We start from the raw sequence: 18,454 nt of genomic DNA, 5'->3' as shown, positions 1-18,454 counted from the left end.
TAATTACATATCTTCCTTTGCAATTAGGTCAATGTACAAGACACTATGCGTAATAATAAAATGTATTTTAAAGTTATTTTGTGTACACATTTATACATGTAATTTCCTGGGGACAGAAATGGCACCTTCTAAAAAACAACCTGAGCTAAAACTTCCCAGAGGCAAACACAGCAAAGTTTATTTTTTGTGCAGATAGTGTTTCCCAAAGAGGTTCATCAGATTCAAAGTAAAGTTGACATTAGAGATATTACAGTTAAAACCAAAAATAACATCTTTACATTTTATATCTACCCTGAAATTCACTTTATACTAGAAAATAATAAAAAATGAATGTTCTAGTTTTTTTTTGGATGGTTGGAGCAAATTGTACAGTTGTGATCTATTTCTATAAATGTAACTATATTATAATTGCATGGGTAGGTATTTACTGGTGGAAAGTTTGAACTATAACCAACCCCATGGGCGTGTGAGAAGGGGCGTGGTCTGTCTGAATGCGGGTGTGTTAAAGCTCCTCCTCTCTACACGCGGGGTTTAAAAGCCCCTCGATGGCGGTGGGGTCCCACCTGCCCGCTTGTAGTTTCCCCTGTGGCTCGTGCAGGACCAGCATGCCCGGCGGCAGCGGGCTGGGTGCGCGGAGCGGCTCGCGGGTGGATTTATAGAGTTTGGTGGAGGATGGCGGCGCTGCTGCTGCTGCTTCTGGCTCTTTGCTGCAGGGGGCTCCAGCCTGCGGACGTCCACCTCTACTCCAACAGATACCAGGGGTGAGTGAGACCTCCATCCATTCATCCTTTCATTTATCCGTTCATTCATTTATCCTGTTCTCTCCCTCTAAAGGCTGCAGTGTACAGTGATTACTGAGCAGGGCTCTCCAGAGTGGAGCTCCTGTGCTAAATCCCACACTCCAGTCTAAGTGCTGTTAATTCACTGCAGTAATGACTGCTAATAACTGCTCTCAACTGCTGTGAACTTCTGTTACTGAAGTGTGTGTGTCTGTGTGATTCAGCTAACTATAGTGTAGAGTATCCCAGACCAATAAAATATCAAGTGGTACTGAAGTAAATGTTATGTACTAAACAGGGATGAAAAATAGCCTTTAGGCTAATTTTGGTGAATTTACAGTAATGTTAATTAATGTACACTAGGTGTGGGCGATATGGCGCTTAAATAATATCACAATATTTTATGGTATTTTCGCGATAACGATACTTTTGGCGATATGACGAAAAACTGAATTAATCAGATTTGTAACAGAAGTCAATGATCCAGAATGTCATTGTACTAATAATGCGCTCTACATATATTAAAGTAAAATAATTGATACTGTAAGTATATAATCTGTCTCTAGTAGATATAAAATGGGAAATGAGAACAGTGTGAATTTTTCTTTTGCTAAAAACAGCAAAAAGGTAGCACCCTGATGTGATAATTAGGGGTGGGTGATATGGCACAATATTTCAGGGTATAATATTGTACACCATATTGAAAGATTTTGGTGATATTATCGTGTACGATACGATATGGCACACCCCTAATGTACACTGTCCCTGTTAAATAAACTATTAAATAAATAAAAAACAACCTGAGCTAAAGCTTCCCAGAGGTAAACTAAAATATATCGTTTCTCAAACCACTGATAGATGCAGCAAATGTGTTAACTAAATTTCCAAATAAAAATACAACCACCCAAAAACTTTGGTAGATTAGTTACTGCATAAACTTCCTTTAAGATTCATTTAAAATGTCTCTTGGTCGTTTTCCTGCCTAACTATTCTGAGAGTCTTGAGAGCAGCAGGGGGTTAGTAAGTCAGTAGTGGGATTGGAACCAACAACCTTCCGGTTGCTGGCACCCTTTGCTTATTGCTAGGCTACTAGCCCCACATTACTTAGTTTCTAGGATGTTAGGCCTATCACGATTATTACATTATCAATAGGGGTGGGATAATTTACAGCTCTGGAAAAAAAAGAGTTTCTTTCATTTTACCAAACTGAAATCCTCTGGAATATAATCAAGAGGAAGATGGATGATCACAAGCCATCAAACCAAGCTTAACTGCTTGAATTTGTACACCAGGAGTGGCATAAAGTTGTCCAAAAGCAGTGTGTAAGATTGGTGGAGGAGAACATGCCAAGATGCATAAAACTGTGATTAAAAAACAGGGTTATTCCACCAAATATTGATTTCTGAACTTTAAAAACTTTATGAATATGAACTTGTTTTTCTTTCCCTAATTGTCGACATTTTGTGCAGTATAGGAATTTGGAGTATCATTTTTGCTAACCTCAGTGTTTACATAGAAAGAACAGACAATAAATGTCAGTGAGACAGTTTCCTGTTTTTCGTAATAACAGTGATTTTATTTTATTTATGATTTATTTGTTTCAGATGCTTAAACATTTCTTATATCCCAATAAGAAATTCTCTCAGTATTTTTTAAACAATTAAAGATCTAATGCTCTTAAAACATAATCTGTGAATAATTATAACATAATCAAATAATTTAAGGTGACTCAGGTGAAGTTGAAGTGTTGCATTTTTTATCTCCTGTAACCTTCAACTCTGGACAGCTCTCATTTACTCATTTCCAGTATTTCATGGTAAGTTTATGGGCATTTATGGTCAGTTAGTTTTGACAGTGAGTGTCAACTAGGAAGCCATTTAGTTTACCAGTGATTCACTAGTGATATGTTCATTTTTACTGATAGTTTGAAAACTAAATCCAGCCAATGCTATTATTAACATAATCATGAAACATCATTTATGAAATGTGTTTGTGGTTCACAAAAGGGGGAAAAAGAATGTTGTTGAGCTGCAACCGAAAATACGCCTTCATAAAGAAAGGTACTCATCAGTTAAGAAGGGAAGCAGCCTATACCTGCAAACAGAGGTGTTGTTGTGATTTAGAGGGATAAATGTCCCAAAGTGGAATTCCTCTATTGTTTTCTAAATTCCTGCATCATTCAGTCATTCATGTAGGCAGTAATTTGAGTGGATTGATGTGAAATGATCTACACTAGGGAGTCAGAATTGTTCACAGTAGTGTTAAATGGCACAAAACATGTAAAGTAAGAGCTTAGTGCCTCTGAAAACACACACATCAAGTGGTAAGAGACTTTGTTTCACCATAGTTTAAAGAAGGATTTGTCGTAAAAAATATATATTTAAAAGTTTCAAATTTGACTCCTTCAGTTTATAAATGTAGAAAAACTTGAATCTGAAGATGTGTTAATATTTAAATGAAACTGTAACACTTATATAGTGTTTACATTAGATAACAGATGGCAGATCCTGGGCTCCAGGTTTCTCAAAAGCATCTTGGCACAAAGATTTCTTATCCTAATAAAGTCTAACCTGTGACTTTCATTACAGCCTAAGGATTATTTTTCAGTAACTACATGCAAAGCAATGCATCATAGCTGAATTGTTCCTATTTTATACCAACAAGAAAAAAAAAAGCCAGAACCACAGATGGTTCTGTTCAAAACCTGTTGTTCTGATCACTCCCTCTACTTGTTTAACACTAAGGTTCTTCTGAGAACCTGAGTCCATATTGATTAAAAGAGCAAATAACTCACTAAGTTAGTATTTTTTCTTTATTCAGAAATGTTCAGCTCTGCACCTTCAGTTTGTTGGAACTGTTCACTCCTTTTAGTGTGAGTGGGGAGCGCCATTATTTCTGTCTTTCTTGTGTTGCCTCTTTTTTGAGTGTTGGAATGAATGAATATGTAATGCGTCCTGAGGCTGTGAATAAATGCATTTACATTTACAGCACATGGGTGATGGTGGGGCTTTAGATCCACAGTGCAGTTGTAAACAGGTCTATAGGAGCTATAGGTAAAATAAAAACTTTCCTGAGATGAGTAGAGCATTCTCTTGAATACAATCCAGTAAAGAAAAGCTAAGCAATATGATGATATTGTATTGTGATATATTTGCTTATTGTATTCACGATTAACCAACATTACACTTGAGGTTCCTGCTATAACGTGTAATATTGGCACTGCTGTGCTGCGGTCGTAGGTTTTTTATCATCATTGGTTATTGAAATATTTTCAGTTAAAGAGGACGAGTTAAACACAATCTGTTTGGTTCTAAAAACTCTGTGAAAACTCTGTGAAAATAGTTCCATTGCTGCTCTGTTTGTAGCTGCACTCTTTGGCTTGTAAGCGCTGCATCATTGCTAGTTACTTGTATGTGTCAGAATAATACATGGAGAGCTTCGGTTACAGTGCATTACCGGTTGAAAACAGTACTCATAGAATGCCTCTTAGCCAATCACATTGCAGGGTCAGAACTAACTGTGGTATAATATGGTTTAATAAGCACACACTATATTGCCTGCCTTGCGTTTGGTGATGTAAGACTTGGATGCACCTGTTGGCCAAGAAAACCCATTTCCTGAAGTTTTTTCTATGCTCTACTGTTCTAATCTGAAGACCATATGAATACTTTTAGCAATATAGTGTATCCAGGATATCATCAGTGCTGACCCAAATGTATAGTTTTTATAACAGAGACAAATCTTGTTAAATTGCATGATTTACAGCACAATTTCAATAAAAATCATGTAAGAATCTGCTAATGCTGATGTCTTTTAATATTGTGATACAATATTTTTACGGTATAGCACAGCTCTGTCAATATGTTATTATGTACACCATGGGGTGGCTGTTATACTGGTAATATAATTATCAGAATTATATTAAACTAACCACAATGAAGTAATATATCATGATATAGATTTTGGCTATATAATCCAGCACTATAGGAAATGTTTATGTATGTCTATCTAATTCTGGGAGTTATTTTTTTGTTTCTATTTAAATGTTAGAAATGTTCTTAATAATTAAGAACATTAACGTTCTTAATAAATAAAAAAAACATGTTTTTGTATGAAGTAGTTGATGTATAGAAGTAGTTAATCTGTTACATTGCTCCAAATAGCGTAGCTGAAACACACTACTGTAAATACTGTAACGTAGTGTTAAGTAAAAAAAAAAATCCAGTGCAAACAAATAAAATAAAAACATTAAAACAGTATATCCAGCATAGTTGCTGAAGAATACCTTTATTCAACTAATTTAAGTCCCAGAATGTGTCATTTGCACCCAGTGAGACAAGCACAGATCCATCAAAATTGTACGTAAATGCTCCTAGATGCTAACCACATGTGAAGTTATCATCTGTGAGGTGAAAGGAAAGCACTGTCTTGGATAATGCAGTACACACTGAAATAGAAGGCACATGGGACATCTGTGGGTTGTCACAACGGATGCAATTTAGATGAGCATTAGCTTCATTTATGGTGTGAAAAGGCTGCTTTGCTTTTGGAATATTAGTGTCCATCTGGTGACGGCTTCACTGATGAACCTTCTAGAGTGTGGAGAAGAGATAATGAGAAACTGTGTCCTGAGTGTTGCAGAACAGATGACACTGAAAGGCTCTTTGATCTGTCATGGGTTTTGCTTCCCTCTATTTGCTAATGAGAGCAGCAGGTGGCCATTATTACAGTGAATATGAGGATTGATCTGCTAGGCTTTCAGATAAATGTGTGTCTGTACAATAATTTGAGTGCACAGTAGAATTTGAAAAATTCTATCTACCTACCTACCTACCTACCTACCTACCTACCTACCTACCTACCTGCCTATCTATCTATCATCTTTGCAACATGTTCCCTGAAGCTCTATATGCACTGTTATTGAGTTAGTCTGAAGGCTCTGTGATAATTCGCTGACCCACTCTGTCATTTTATGTTGACAGAGCAAGTTGCTGTCGTTTCCATGTGCTTACACTTTGTTATAATATCACTGACAGTTGACTGTGGAATATTTAGTAGTGAGGAAATTTCATGACTGGACTTGTTGCACAGATGGCATCCTATCATAGTATCTATCTACCTACCTACATATATACATATCAGTGGCATCAGAAACTATCACAGTGAACCAACAGTAAAGGCAAAATAACACCTGCTAAATGCTAGGTTTGATTGAAAACCATTAATCCTCCAACCCCTTGTTAGCACCCTGCATCTTCTGTTCTGTTTCATTTCCAACAGACTTCTGAAGTTAATTCGACGCTTAAGGTTCCACAAGCTATGCTAGTGGTTTTTGAGCAAGAGAATGGATCTGAAGAATTTCAGAATAATAAAAAATCCTCCTGTTTCCTGTTGTCAGGAAGCAATTGAAGTGCCTAAAGCAGGAGTGAGAGCTGCTGGAGGAAATTGTCTCACTGACAGCATAAACACACACACAAACACACACACACACACACACACACACCAAATCTGAAGTGCTGTTTTAGACACACCCCTGAAACGGATACACCAGACCACTAGTGTCACCCCCTGGGAGAACAACAACGCTGTAATTATACGATTCAGATGTGTGATGAGGTAACGTGCAGATGTCAGATGAGTTTTAGACTGTTTTCTGTGAGGCCTAGTCTTCTTCTGAGAGAACAGCTTTAAATACAACAGCAAACATAAGAGATGGTAAGTAATTGCAACAATTGTTCCCACCCAACAGGACAGCTTTTCCCAAAAGCATCTTAATATTAACTGATGGAGACCAATACTGATAATAAGCTAATAACTAGAGACTAATAAATAGTAATGTGCACAAGACCATTGAAAAATTGTAATTTGCACTTGGGAGCAATACTCTCTGGATGATTAGATCTAACTGATTATTCAATTCAAGATAAGATTGTGCATTAAGGGTAACATTTCATAGTTTTTTCATTAAGTTAAATATATATTTGGTGGAAAAGTGGGCAGGGATTTCAGATTACTTATAAATATTCGCAACATGCAAACTTATCTATTTGGCTAACAGCACTGTGACTCTGCCTCCATGGCTCTGCAGTGGGTGGTCGCAAGGAAAGGTGGTCGAGGCCACGAATGCTAATTTATGGGTTGACGTCAGTCTGGGGGCTTTTCCTGATTCACTCGTTTTTTTTTTTATATTTTGTTTTATTGGCTAATGCAAAGAACAGTTTCACGTGCACATTTTGAAAGGACACAACATTTGGGCAACCCTGGTCTCCATTTTATTCACTCCATCCACAAATAAATGCCTAATTTTTAATCCAGGTAACTGTAGTCCCAATTTAAGTTTGACTTTCAGTAAATATGTATGTGAACAATATTTAATATTGGCAGTGACCCAGAATGATTGATGCATTACGAATATAATAATTGTGCAACAATAGCTGTAGACTACTTAATGTGTTAAAAGCCTCAATAAAATTAATCATTTTAATCATCTTAAGGTGTTATAGTGTTGAAGATAAGTAGGGCTCTATACTAAGAAAAGAAGTGTTTTTTATAGAACAAAAATAGATGATTTGAATATTTTATATACAAATTCAATTATTTTTGATTATCAGCATTTTATTTAACATTTCATAATAAGTAAGTTACAAAGCCTGCACAGTAGTACATATCAGAGTAAAGAACGGGGAAAAGAAAATTACAGTATGTTATAATTGTAACAATTCCAACAAGTATTTATAACAATAGTACAATAATTATATCTAAGATACACAGCAAAAATGATTTGATCATTTGCACAGGAGTACGCTATAAAGCAGGCTTTACTGTTTATAATATAATCCAGGAATTTCTGCCACTTCTTAAAATACTAATTCGGTGTCCCTATCAGCCTAAACAGATTTATTTTATTTAATTGCATACAGTATGAACCCAAGATAGATTCAAGATTCAAGTAGCTTTATTAACATGACTGTAATGACAACAGTATTGCCAAAGCATTACAACAATAACAACAACAACAAATTACGGTAACACTTTACTTGGATGGTCCATTTTATGGCCTTGTTGATGCTCAACTGACATTCAACTAACACTGAATTAAATGTCCATTAAATTTAATTTAACCCTATGTTGAATGTAAATTATTCAAAATAGAACCTAACCATACACCTAACCCTAACCTTAAACCCTTAATCAACCCTAAAATCTAACCCTACACCTAACCCTTACCCTAACCTTAACCCTTAACCTAAACTTAAAATCTAACCCTAAACTCAATCCTAAAATATTAAGATAAGCGTTTGGGTTAGAGTTGAATGTAGGGTTATATTCAATAGAGAATCATTTACTTTCACCTTTTAGTTCATTTTCATTTAATAGACATGTAGTTGAATGTTAGTTAAATGTCAGTTGAGCATCAAAGAGGCCATCAAATGGACCATCCAAGTAAAGTGTTACCCAAATTACAATAGAATAATTAAACAATAATTAAAAAAATAATAATATATATATATATATATATATTGATCAACCTCCTTTCAATTGTTTATATGCATCCATTCCTGCATTTAAGGCTGGAACAATTTAGGGCTAGTAATGAGATAAAACAAAACTTAGTAATAATGTGATTACAAAATGAGGATGTCAACAAGGGATTGTAATCCGGATTTGGTACAAAAGCAGTATCCACAAAAAGGTGAGATTTCGAAAGCAAACAAAGGCAGGGAATGTGAAGTGTGTCAAAAAATAAATTAGTAAATTATTTAAACAGGATTCTCTATAGGATTGTGTGTAAAAGTTTACCACTAGTTCAAATAAATGTAGCTTCAGATGTGTATTTCAGCATTGCTCAGTTGGCACTGATTTTTGTTGAGTTTCTAGTAGAGCTACTTCCAGTTTTGTTCTAAATTCTTGTGTTGCAGAGTGAAGGCACTGGAGAGCAAACAAAACGAGGAAAAGAGCAATAGGCCATAAGAGTAAAACTGTAATACCTGCTGTAAATCACACCAAGGTGTGAATACCCAGCGGAGTCGTAAGCAATAAAATCCAACAGCTGAGAGAAAGAGAGAGGAAGTGCTTCTCATTACTGTACCAACCAGTGATATCTCTCATTGATGTAGTTCTGAAATAAAGGTCTAGATCAATAATCTCCAATCACCAGCTGCAGAAACCTATACAGATTGTTCTCCACTACCAGTGAAGGTAAAGAGGCAGGTATGGACACGTACGCTCTCACTCCGAGCTCTTTTCATGTCATGACTGTTTGTATTTGCAGTTGATTTAGTTTTTAAGAGGCCGTGTGTGTGTGCACGTGTGTGTTTGGTGATTTGTTCACTGAATACTGTAGTAAATTCCAGTCGTCTTTAGTGCTAGGTGTTGTAGCACCCTGCTGTAACACTAATGAGGCAATAAAACGCAACCATCAACACCTTTTTACCTCGCAGAGGGGTGAAACAGAGTAAATTAGACTGGCTGGTGCACTCACACATACATGCAATGTTTGTTTTATACCCTGTGTATTGTATTAATTACACACACTGTAAGCATCTGTTTGTAATAACAAGTTGAGCCACATTTATTATGAGCATGTAAATACCTTTTTTCAACAATATATTCAGTCTAATATACAGTATGTGGACTCTTATCACTAACATGTGTTTAAAACTCTGTATACTCTACTGTATATCACCATGCAGTTGCTATAGACCAACACTGGCAGTCGAATGGGTCATAGTACATATCGCCTTTTCCTCAAGTCAGATTTTTTTTGCCCTGCTAGAGCTGCCCCACTCAACTGTAAGTGCTGTAATTGTGCTTTGGAAGTGACTAAGTTTGCTTTCACACACACCTTGTTTGGCCTGGCCATTCAGGATTTTTAGTTTGGTTTCAAACCAAGATAATGGTTGTGAAACTGGCTGTGGACCACAGTCTAGACCAAAGAACCAACATTTGGTCAGGTGGTCTTGCTCTGGATCAACTGAACCACGTTCCGATTAATTTGCAGGAAATCTAGGCTATTATCCACCTATTAGACAATAGAAGAAGAAAAAGGACCTACTCCCTTTCACATTTTGTCATGCAGCAGTATGGGATTAACATATTATGCAGCCTGTTCCAGTATTGACTCTAACTGTAGATTAATCCTTATTTATGAACAGAAATAAAAGTTACGCTCTTTCTGCTGAGTAACACACATGCACTTGAAGAGATTCGGATTGTGGCAGGGATGTGGTACAGCACCACAATAAATCACATTGCTAACAGTATAATCTTTGTCACCTTTATCTTTGGGGACAGATCTGCAAACTTTTAATCTCAGTATCTTCATAAGGTAGAGTCACCTCTGAATAGTTTTCTCAGCGTCTTGAAGGAGTTTCTGGAGGTGCTGAACAATAGTTGCTGCTTTTCCTTCATGCTGTGAAGCTTCAGCTCCTACCATTTCACCTCAGATCACCATCTCAGTTGATCAGGTTTAGGTCAGGGGATTGTGGAGGACAAAAACTTTTTTTCCATATGTATCCCTTAATTGTTTGATGTCTTTAATATTAATCTACAATGTAGAAAAAAAGAAAAAGAAAAACATTGAATGAAAAGTTGTGTCCAAACTTTTGACTGGTACTGTATATTGTGATATATTTTTTTGCTGTGTCGTCCAACACTGTTTAGAGATTTTTTTTTATGTTTTCATGTCTTCAATATTAATCTACATTGTAGAAAATAAATTAGAGACCTAATGAAAATAAATAAAATAGAGACATACAGAAAAAACATTGAATGAGAAGATTTGCCTAAACTTTTGACTGGTACTGTATATTATAATATAAATTCTGGCCTTTTTGTATTTTTTTGTAATTTCTGTACAACTATTCTTTCTTTTTACCCCTTGTGCTAATTGGCCTATTTTCATAGACTGTTAAAATAGTTTTAATACCGTTTTTTGTAAATACATGCTTAACATACCAGAAAACCAGTGACCTGATGTTCTCTGTAAAAGATTTCACGTCTCTTGAGAGAAAGGCGTTGGCGTATTCCTCTAATCTTCTCATTTGGAACTTGAGGCGCCCTCCATTCACTGGATACAGATATTAGCTAACATCACACCCTACAGGTTCTCTAAAAATACCACGCAGGCCAAACAATAACACCCACGTCAGCGCTGCACAAAGGGAGCGCTACAGGCCTGACGTCAGGGGTAATCTCCACTGCGGGGAGACGCTGCCCTTTTTACTGCTGATCTGTGACCAGTCTGTCCGTTTGTCTGGTGATTAAGGTGCAGATTAAAAAGGAGAATCTGATTCTGTCTCCCAGTAAAAAGTGCAGCCCTTAGCTGGAGCCCTCATATCACACCCAGCCTTAAAATAGGGCTTCTGTTCACTGATGCTAATGCTTCCATTGTTGGCGGTTGTTGAACCGACCTATGACCTTTGTCTGGGAGCCTCTAGGTGTCAGCCAAACAAAAAAAAGGCCAGCTTTTATCTCCTGCTCTCCTGGAAGCACATTAAGGGCTAATAATGCAGCCAGATAAAAGAGGATTCTGGGGAGTTAATGAGATGTTTTCTTGAAGGCAAGTGCTAAATGACTCATCACATGGAAAGGAGCGCTTTGTCCTCTAACATACAGCTAAAATCACTGCTTAAACCTCAGTTTACAACAGAACTGTCCCCGAAATTCTGTAATTAATATGGTGATATGGTGAACATAAATCTTACACTATTATTCTCTGTTCAAATGCAATCAGTATCTGATGTGTGCTTCTTTTCTGACCATTATGTTTATTGGGTGAGCAGAAGAGAAAGAACCTCAGGATACATAAAGCAGGAACAGGATACATACGTACATCGATTTTTTTTTTGTTATTCCTAGGCATTTCACAAAAATTAAGTTCTTAACAATATACTGTACAAACATGTACAGCACCAGTCAAAATTGTTCTTTATCTATATTATTTAATACATTGTAGATAAGAAAATTAAAGACTTAAAACTGTAAAGGAACACGTATGAAATTTGGTAGTAAACAAAAACGTGTTTGGCCTTTACAAACACCTGACATAAAAACCCAACCCAGGAGGTTTGGGACGAGTTAGTGAAAAATATATACATGCATTCCTGAAACTGTATAAGCTTGATTTTTGTCCATGTGGAGTGACAGAAACCACCTAAGCAGGTAAATTAGAGATTACTGAACAACTCTGCATTATTAGTACTATATATCATGTCTTGACTGATCAAACTGAAACAGAAACTAAACTGAATTGAACAGATCAGATTAAAACTGGATTAAACTGAAGTGACCTAAATTGAAATAAACAGAATTTAATTTAACTAAATCAAATTAAATACAACTGAATTGAACTAAATCAAATTAAACAGAACTGAAATTAACTAATTTGAATTAAACAGAACTGAAATGAACTAAATCAAATTAAACAAAACGGTAGTGACCTAAATTGAATTAAACAGAACTGAAGTGAAATAAATTGAATGGCACTGGATGTAAATGATTTAAATGTAATTGAACTGTTCTTAACTTATCTGAGCTGAATTTTAACAAGCTCTAAATATGGTGCAGCACAGGGTGTGACTGAGATTACAGTTTTGTGTGAGCTGTTCATGAAGTCTGTGTGGGGAGATCCCCGGGTTTAGCGCAGGCTTTGAAAGAGAACAGCCTTCATAAAAAGGCTATAAAAAGCCAGCTGAACCTTTAGATGAAACACCTCAGCAGTGTGAAATCTGTGAAAGAGGCCAAAGCTCACATTCTTTACATCTCTATACAACATTTCTCAAAGGATTCCTCTAACAGTGACTACATCAATCACACACACCCCTCTCTACAGTTTTAAACATGTACTAAAAGTCTTAAATGTGATGTGGATGTTTGAGGAAGCAACGTCAGTCATGCTTGGTTTGAATTTCCCCATCTGTTTATAATGGAAGCCATTCATTGTTGGACCATTTTTAACTTTTTGAAAGCCCTTTAATGTATCAAATATATGAAAACCTGTTGTTTTATAGGATTTCCCATCCTCTAAATTTTGGGTAAAACTGAAAGCACAAATAAAGTGTGACATAGCTCTTCTCAAACTGCTAGACAATGTAGTAATATTCAATTTCCAGTAGTTATATACAGTATGCCCTGTTTGTTTTCCCACAGTGATCAGGTCTTGAGAATAATCCCCAGCAGCCATGTGGAGATCCAGTTACTCAAGCAGCTTTTCCAGAACATGACGGTAAGTCATTTTTCATTACTGCCACTATTGCTCTAAATGCAACACTCAGTCAGTTGTATTTTGATGCATATAATCTGTCTTCACACACATATGTACTGTAAAGGTGTGTGTGTGTTTGTGTAAAAATCCTCCTAATTTTTTAGTAGCCAATGAAACTTGTGTTTTCTGCATTATGATTTTTTGCCATGACTGTCTTACGCCACCTGTCACACCTCTAGCTCTAGCTCTAGATTTTCCTCACAACTGAAACTGAGACTAGTGTCCAGTGTTCAGCTTTGCTACAAGGTGTTGTAATGTGAGGTGCCACATCACATAAGCTGTTAACTCTCAGAAACGTGTCTTCTGATGCTGGTGTGGATTCATCAGACCTCCTGTTCAAGACCTTTCCTTTAGTTTTCAAGAGTCTTTTGATGGTGTAGGAAACTGTAGTTATGTCTGCACACACTGCCTTTATATTTAATTTATAAGAAATTGGGAAGAACTAAACAATCCTTTTTTATTAAGTGTAATTTTGAGTCATTATAACAGCAATCCGAAATACTACAGCAGTGTGCGGTCACACAGTCTGTTTTTTTGCACATTTTGAGGCCACTGGAGTACTTGTAAAATTTCAGGTTATTTACTGACCTGAAACTTCCTAAAAATGTGAAAAATCTAGGGTGTTTTAAAACTTTTAACTAATAGTGTATATCGCCAAAGAGACATAAACGTCTAACCTTTTAATAGAATAAGTAAAAAGAGTTAATTTCAGGTAATTTCGAAGTATTTTTATTGGTCCGTGTGTCAGTTTTGGCACAGTGTAAATGACAACTTGCAAATCCTGAAATAGCACCATTGTAAAAATACACTTGTGAAGATAACTGAAAGTGGAAAAGATACACAAATTTACATACTCTGAATAAAATGAATTAAAGTTACATTCATTTAGAGAATTAGTTTATTTTATTCATATAAACAATTTGTTTTGCCTTTTGTTTCTCCCGTTTTGTAGTTAATTATTGTTCGATTATGTTCAGCTTATTTTTTATGAAGTAATATTTGAAGTAATATGTCTTTTCCAGTTTTGTCTACAAAAGAAGTTGAGGTGGCCTTAAATTATGAGATGTTCCTTATGGCCCCCGGTTGTAAAGAGTTTAATTTCATTTTTGATGATAAATTAAGGTCTTAGGATTGCAATACCCCAGTGCCAAGTGTGGGCTGGAGTGGTGTGAATCCTCCCAGCACTGAGATGGTTAACAGTGGAATTGTGTTCTCTTGAGTGACTGAGCTCCATCTAGTACCTTTAGGATGAGTTGGAGTGGCCCTTTAACATCAGTATGCCATCACTGATGTTCTAATATATGGTTAATGCACTCAAATGCTAACAGCAATGTTTCAGCACCTAGTGTAAAAACTTCGTAGAAGAAGAGAGGCTGTTATTGCAACAAAGTGATTCAAACGTACTGTTCACAGTGTAGATTTCTTTCAGGGGAGAGGCTGAATGAGGTGCTGTCTGTAAGCATTTACTCAGATATTGAAGAAAGGAAGTGTAAAGGGTTCAGGGAATCCACAGAGACGGGGATGGTAAGGATGCGTGTCCAGCTCCTGTTCCACTCTGATACCAGTCAAGCATCTTAAGAGGAGTGATGCGTAACCTTAGTGAAAAAAGGAAGGAAAGGGATAGAGGCATGTTTTCTTCCCCTAAAGTCCATGGTGTATTTTTTAGTTTTGTTGTTATTGCAAAAAAAAGGCATAATTCATTTCTACACCAGCATTTTTCAACCTTGCTTTATCAGTCAGAATTAAAACAGGTTGTTTTTATTACTGTGCCTTTTTCACTGATATTTTGCAAATAGCTCTGATTCAATAAGACGTAAAACAAGCAGTGATGGCATAGTTACTTTGAAAAAAATAAAAAAAATAATCTGATTACTGATTACACCTTTAAAAAGTTACTTAGTTACTTTGTGGATTTCTTTATGTTAATAATAACTTAACTTAAGTTACTTTTAGGTTACTTTTAAGTTACTGCTACCTCAGCATAACAGTTTTGCCAGAACTCACTTTACTGGAAGCTTTGCTCCATTTTTAGGACTTTAAACGTTTCTTCAAATTTGACGTTGTGTTTTTGAAGCTAGGTAGCACTTTGTCACCGATACACACTCAAAATATTTATATAGCACTGATTAAACAACCCACCTAGATATTCATCATCTTTAACTGATACACACTCAAAATATTGGCTGTATATTCCAGCTAGAAAACGTGCATCTTCACCTAAAAATTATGAGTTTCTTTGATTTTAACAAATTGAAAACCTCTGGAATATAATCAAGAGGAAAATGGATGATCACAAGCCATCAAACCAAGCTGAACTGCTTGAGTTTTTGCACCAGGAGTGGCATAACGTTATCCAAAAGCAGTGTGTAAGACTGGTGGAGGGGAACATGCCAAGATGCATGAAAACTGTGATTAAAAGGGTTATTCCACCAAATATTGACTTCTGTACTCTTAAACTTTATAAATATGAACTTGTTTTCTTTACATTATTTGAAGTCTTAGAGTTCTGCATCTCTTTTTGTTATTTCAGACATTTCTCATTTTCTGCAAATAAATGTCCTAAATTACAAAAAATTAATTTGTAATTTGGGAGAAATGTTGTTCGTAGTTTATAGAATAAACTACAATGTTCATTTTATTCAAACATAAACCGATTAATAGCAAAATCACAGAAACTGAAGCGTCTCTTAATTTGTTTCTAGAGCTGTACATCATATATGCTGTTTAAATGTTTCATGTCTGGTCTTGTGCCTGTTACAAATTAATTGATGTTTGCTGTCAGATTGTCTGTCAGTTTAGTTTCTCTTGTTTTGTGTTTCTTCTGTTTGTGTTTACTTTCCAGTTTGTTTGCATTGAGTGTGTTTGGGGAAGAGAGAGGCAGAGAGAGACACTATCACTTCAGTAAATCCCCTTTGTTTAAAGTACACTCATCCACTGCGGAGGACTGTTCTACAAAAGTGAACAGGAGATGCATTTAATCACCTGGCAGCCTGCCAGTTTGAAACTGCGTGTATGGCATAACTTGGGGCTGTAGTAGCTTATACCCCTTCTTGTTGACCTTTGGCATTGACCATGATGATTTTAGGCTCATGTTAAGCGGCTGCAGAGTGTCTATTCTATTGTATTGGTCAGTGATTTTCTATGTTGGTTGTACAAGCAGTAGCTGGTATGTAATTGACGTTAATAATATAAAATCTCATTTTAAAATATGACTAACAGTATTGTATTTTGAAGTTTTGTTTAGCTATGCTGCATTGATTAAAAAAAAACGCAGTATTAATTTTTATTATTATATTATTAGTTTACATGTAAAGATTCGTCTCAAGAAGTAGTTTCGTGCTGTCTTAAACTCCTCCCACTATAGAGCAGTGTCTGTCATTAAATACCATTAGTTATGACTGCATAAAAAAGCAAACATTTGCGTTATTTAGAGTTTATCAATAATATGTAGTTTGTTGTAGTTATTTGATTTGATTTAAACAATTACAACATATTGTCTTAATTACAGTATCACAATATACTGTGAAATAGTGAATTTTATTTTTATATGTATCATATAGCCATTATTGTCCTAATTTTTAGGCACTATTTAATTGTTTAATAGGATGTACTGAAAGTTATGGACAGAATTATTTACCAAAAAAAAATCCAAATGAGAGTAAGAATGATGCTTTTTTGCTGTGTTAAGTCCTGGGTTCAGGCTGGTGTGAGTGATTTGCTGTGTTGCTGTGGTTGGATATGAAGTTGCTGAGAGTCACAGCAGAAGGACAGCTCCAGGGACCGGAGCGGGAGTGTTTACACAGCTGCCCCCGGCTCCTTTCAATTTACTCAGGCATGATGCCCTTGGAGCTGCGCTAACAATGCGCTGTCTGGGAGAGAGCTGGGTCATTTAGATATGTCCGCCGTGTTTTATTTCACTGTACACACTGTGTTTACCGAGCCAGGACACTCAGTGTTTGCTAGGATGTAGTTGGACATGGATGACCAACCAATTACACTTTGCTTGAGCCACACAAGTTAAACAGGAGTGACCCTGTTAAAATGGAATTCTGATGAGAAAGAATAAATGTCTTTTACACACATTTCCCTCCTTACTTCACAAACATTAAGTCATTTAAGACGTGTTATTTGGTGTCTGAAGTTAGTTTAACTGTGTGGAGTTGTTCAGTAAGCTCGTTTAACACTAAAACAATATAACATATAAACCAATTCTAAATTTGTGAATGTAGCTCTTTATAAGAATATTTTTCAACCTGATACACATTTGTTTTTTATTGAATAAGGTACAAAAATAACCTTCTTAAAATTCGATTAAGAAAAAGTATGAAAATAAAGTTTTCTTAGCAAAAACCCAAGCCTATCTACTGAGAAACCGACCGGCATCTGTATGTAAAGATTACATAAAAATAGTAATTGTAATTACCCCAATCTTTGTCCCTGTCCAATAATGAGTCATACAGTGTCATAAACCACGATACTGCTACCCCTATTAGTGGTTTTATTTATAAAGTTATTAATTAGATTATGGAGACTTTAAAAATCTTTAATAACCGGTCAAATCAAACATAAAAATAGAAAGGGCAACAGTGTCCTGTCATTTGCAAATATTGATCCCATGTTAATTTATACTGTTAAACCTTCTAAATCTTCCTGGATACTGAGCTTACTTTGTCTATTCTATCAGCAAACCTTCCATATTTGTTAATAGGTTTAATCATTAATAATTAATCAACTACACTAATTAATTATTAAATCAGTACTTATAATGGTAACAGTGATAATGGAGATATAACAGTAATGATTTAACTGGTTATTGATGATGTTTAAACCATTTATAACCTGTTTAATAACATTAACAAATTCCTTTATAAACCATTTGCAAACCCTTTATAATGGAAGTCTTATTTTAAAATGCTACCGAAACCACTTTAGCAAGGCTATTAGAAATTACTGAACAGTTCTACATGGTTTGAAGAAGCATGTGATAAACATTATTCACATAATATTTAATTAATATTTAGTGCTCCAGCTTAAAGCTAAAGAAAAAAGAAATTGCGGATGATTCATTATATTTCACTATGAGTCCTTTTAACAGTAACAGCCAGGGTTGCCAGGTCCAACAAAAATATCCAGCCCAAAGTCAGTCTAAAACCCGCCCTTCAGAAGTTTAAACTAGCCCAAAATATATGTCTGACACACGTTTGAAACAAACACAAAACAACTATAATGTGTACAACAAAGTATTTTGTTTATAAGGGATTTATTATCAATATTGCTATTTATCTTAATAATATTGTAAAATTCGTGTTTCAGTAGTTCTTTTATGATTTTTTTTTATCCCAGTCAAGAACATAGTGATAAAAAAATAATAGTAACATAATTAGCAAAAAACTGTCTTTTACTTACTCTT

General features: G+C 35.6%; 1 protein-coding gene across 1 annotated transcript in view; it reads left to right on the top strand.

The window, feature by feature from the left end:
- Window positions 1-556: 556 nt before the first annotated feature.
- Window positions 557-18,454, top strand: part of cpa6 (carboxypeptidase A6) — a 54,817-nt gene continuing 36,919 nt past the window's right edge. Inside the window, exons 1-2 of the mRNA XM_007253565.4 lie at window positions 557-761; window positions 12,930-13,005. Coding sequence (XP_007253627.4) covers window positions 673-761; window positions 12,930-13,005 — 165 coding nt within the window. The 5' untranslated portion in view covers window positions 557-672. The remainder of the gene's footprint in view (window positions 762-12,929; window positions 13,006-18,454) is intronic.

Source organism: Astyanax mexicanus, chromosome 1 (assembly GCF_023375975.1).
Source record: "Astyanax mexicanus isolate ESR-SI-001 chromosome 1, AstMex3_surface, whole genome shotgun sequence".
NCBI classification, from domain to species: Eukaryota; Metazoa; Chordata; class Actinopteri; order Characiformes; family Acestrorhamphidae; genus Astyanax; species Astyanax mexicanus.
Note: the sequence above shows the minus strand (reverse complement) of the source record. Positions and strands in the feature narration are given on the sequence as shown.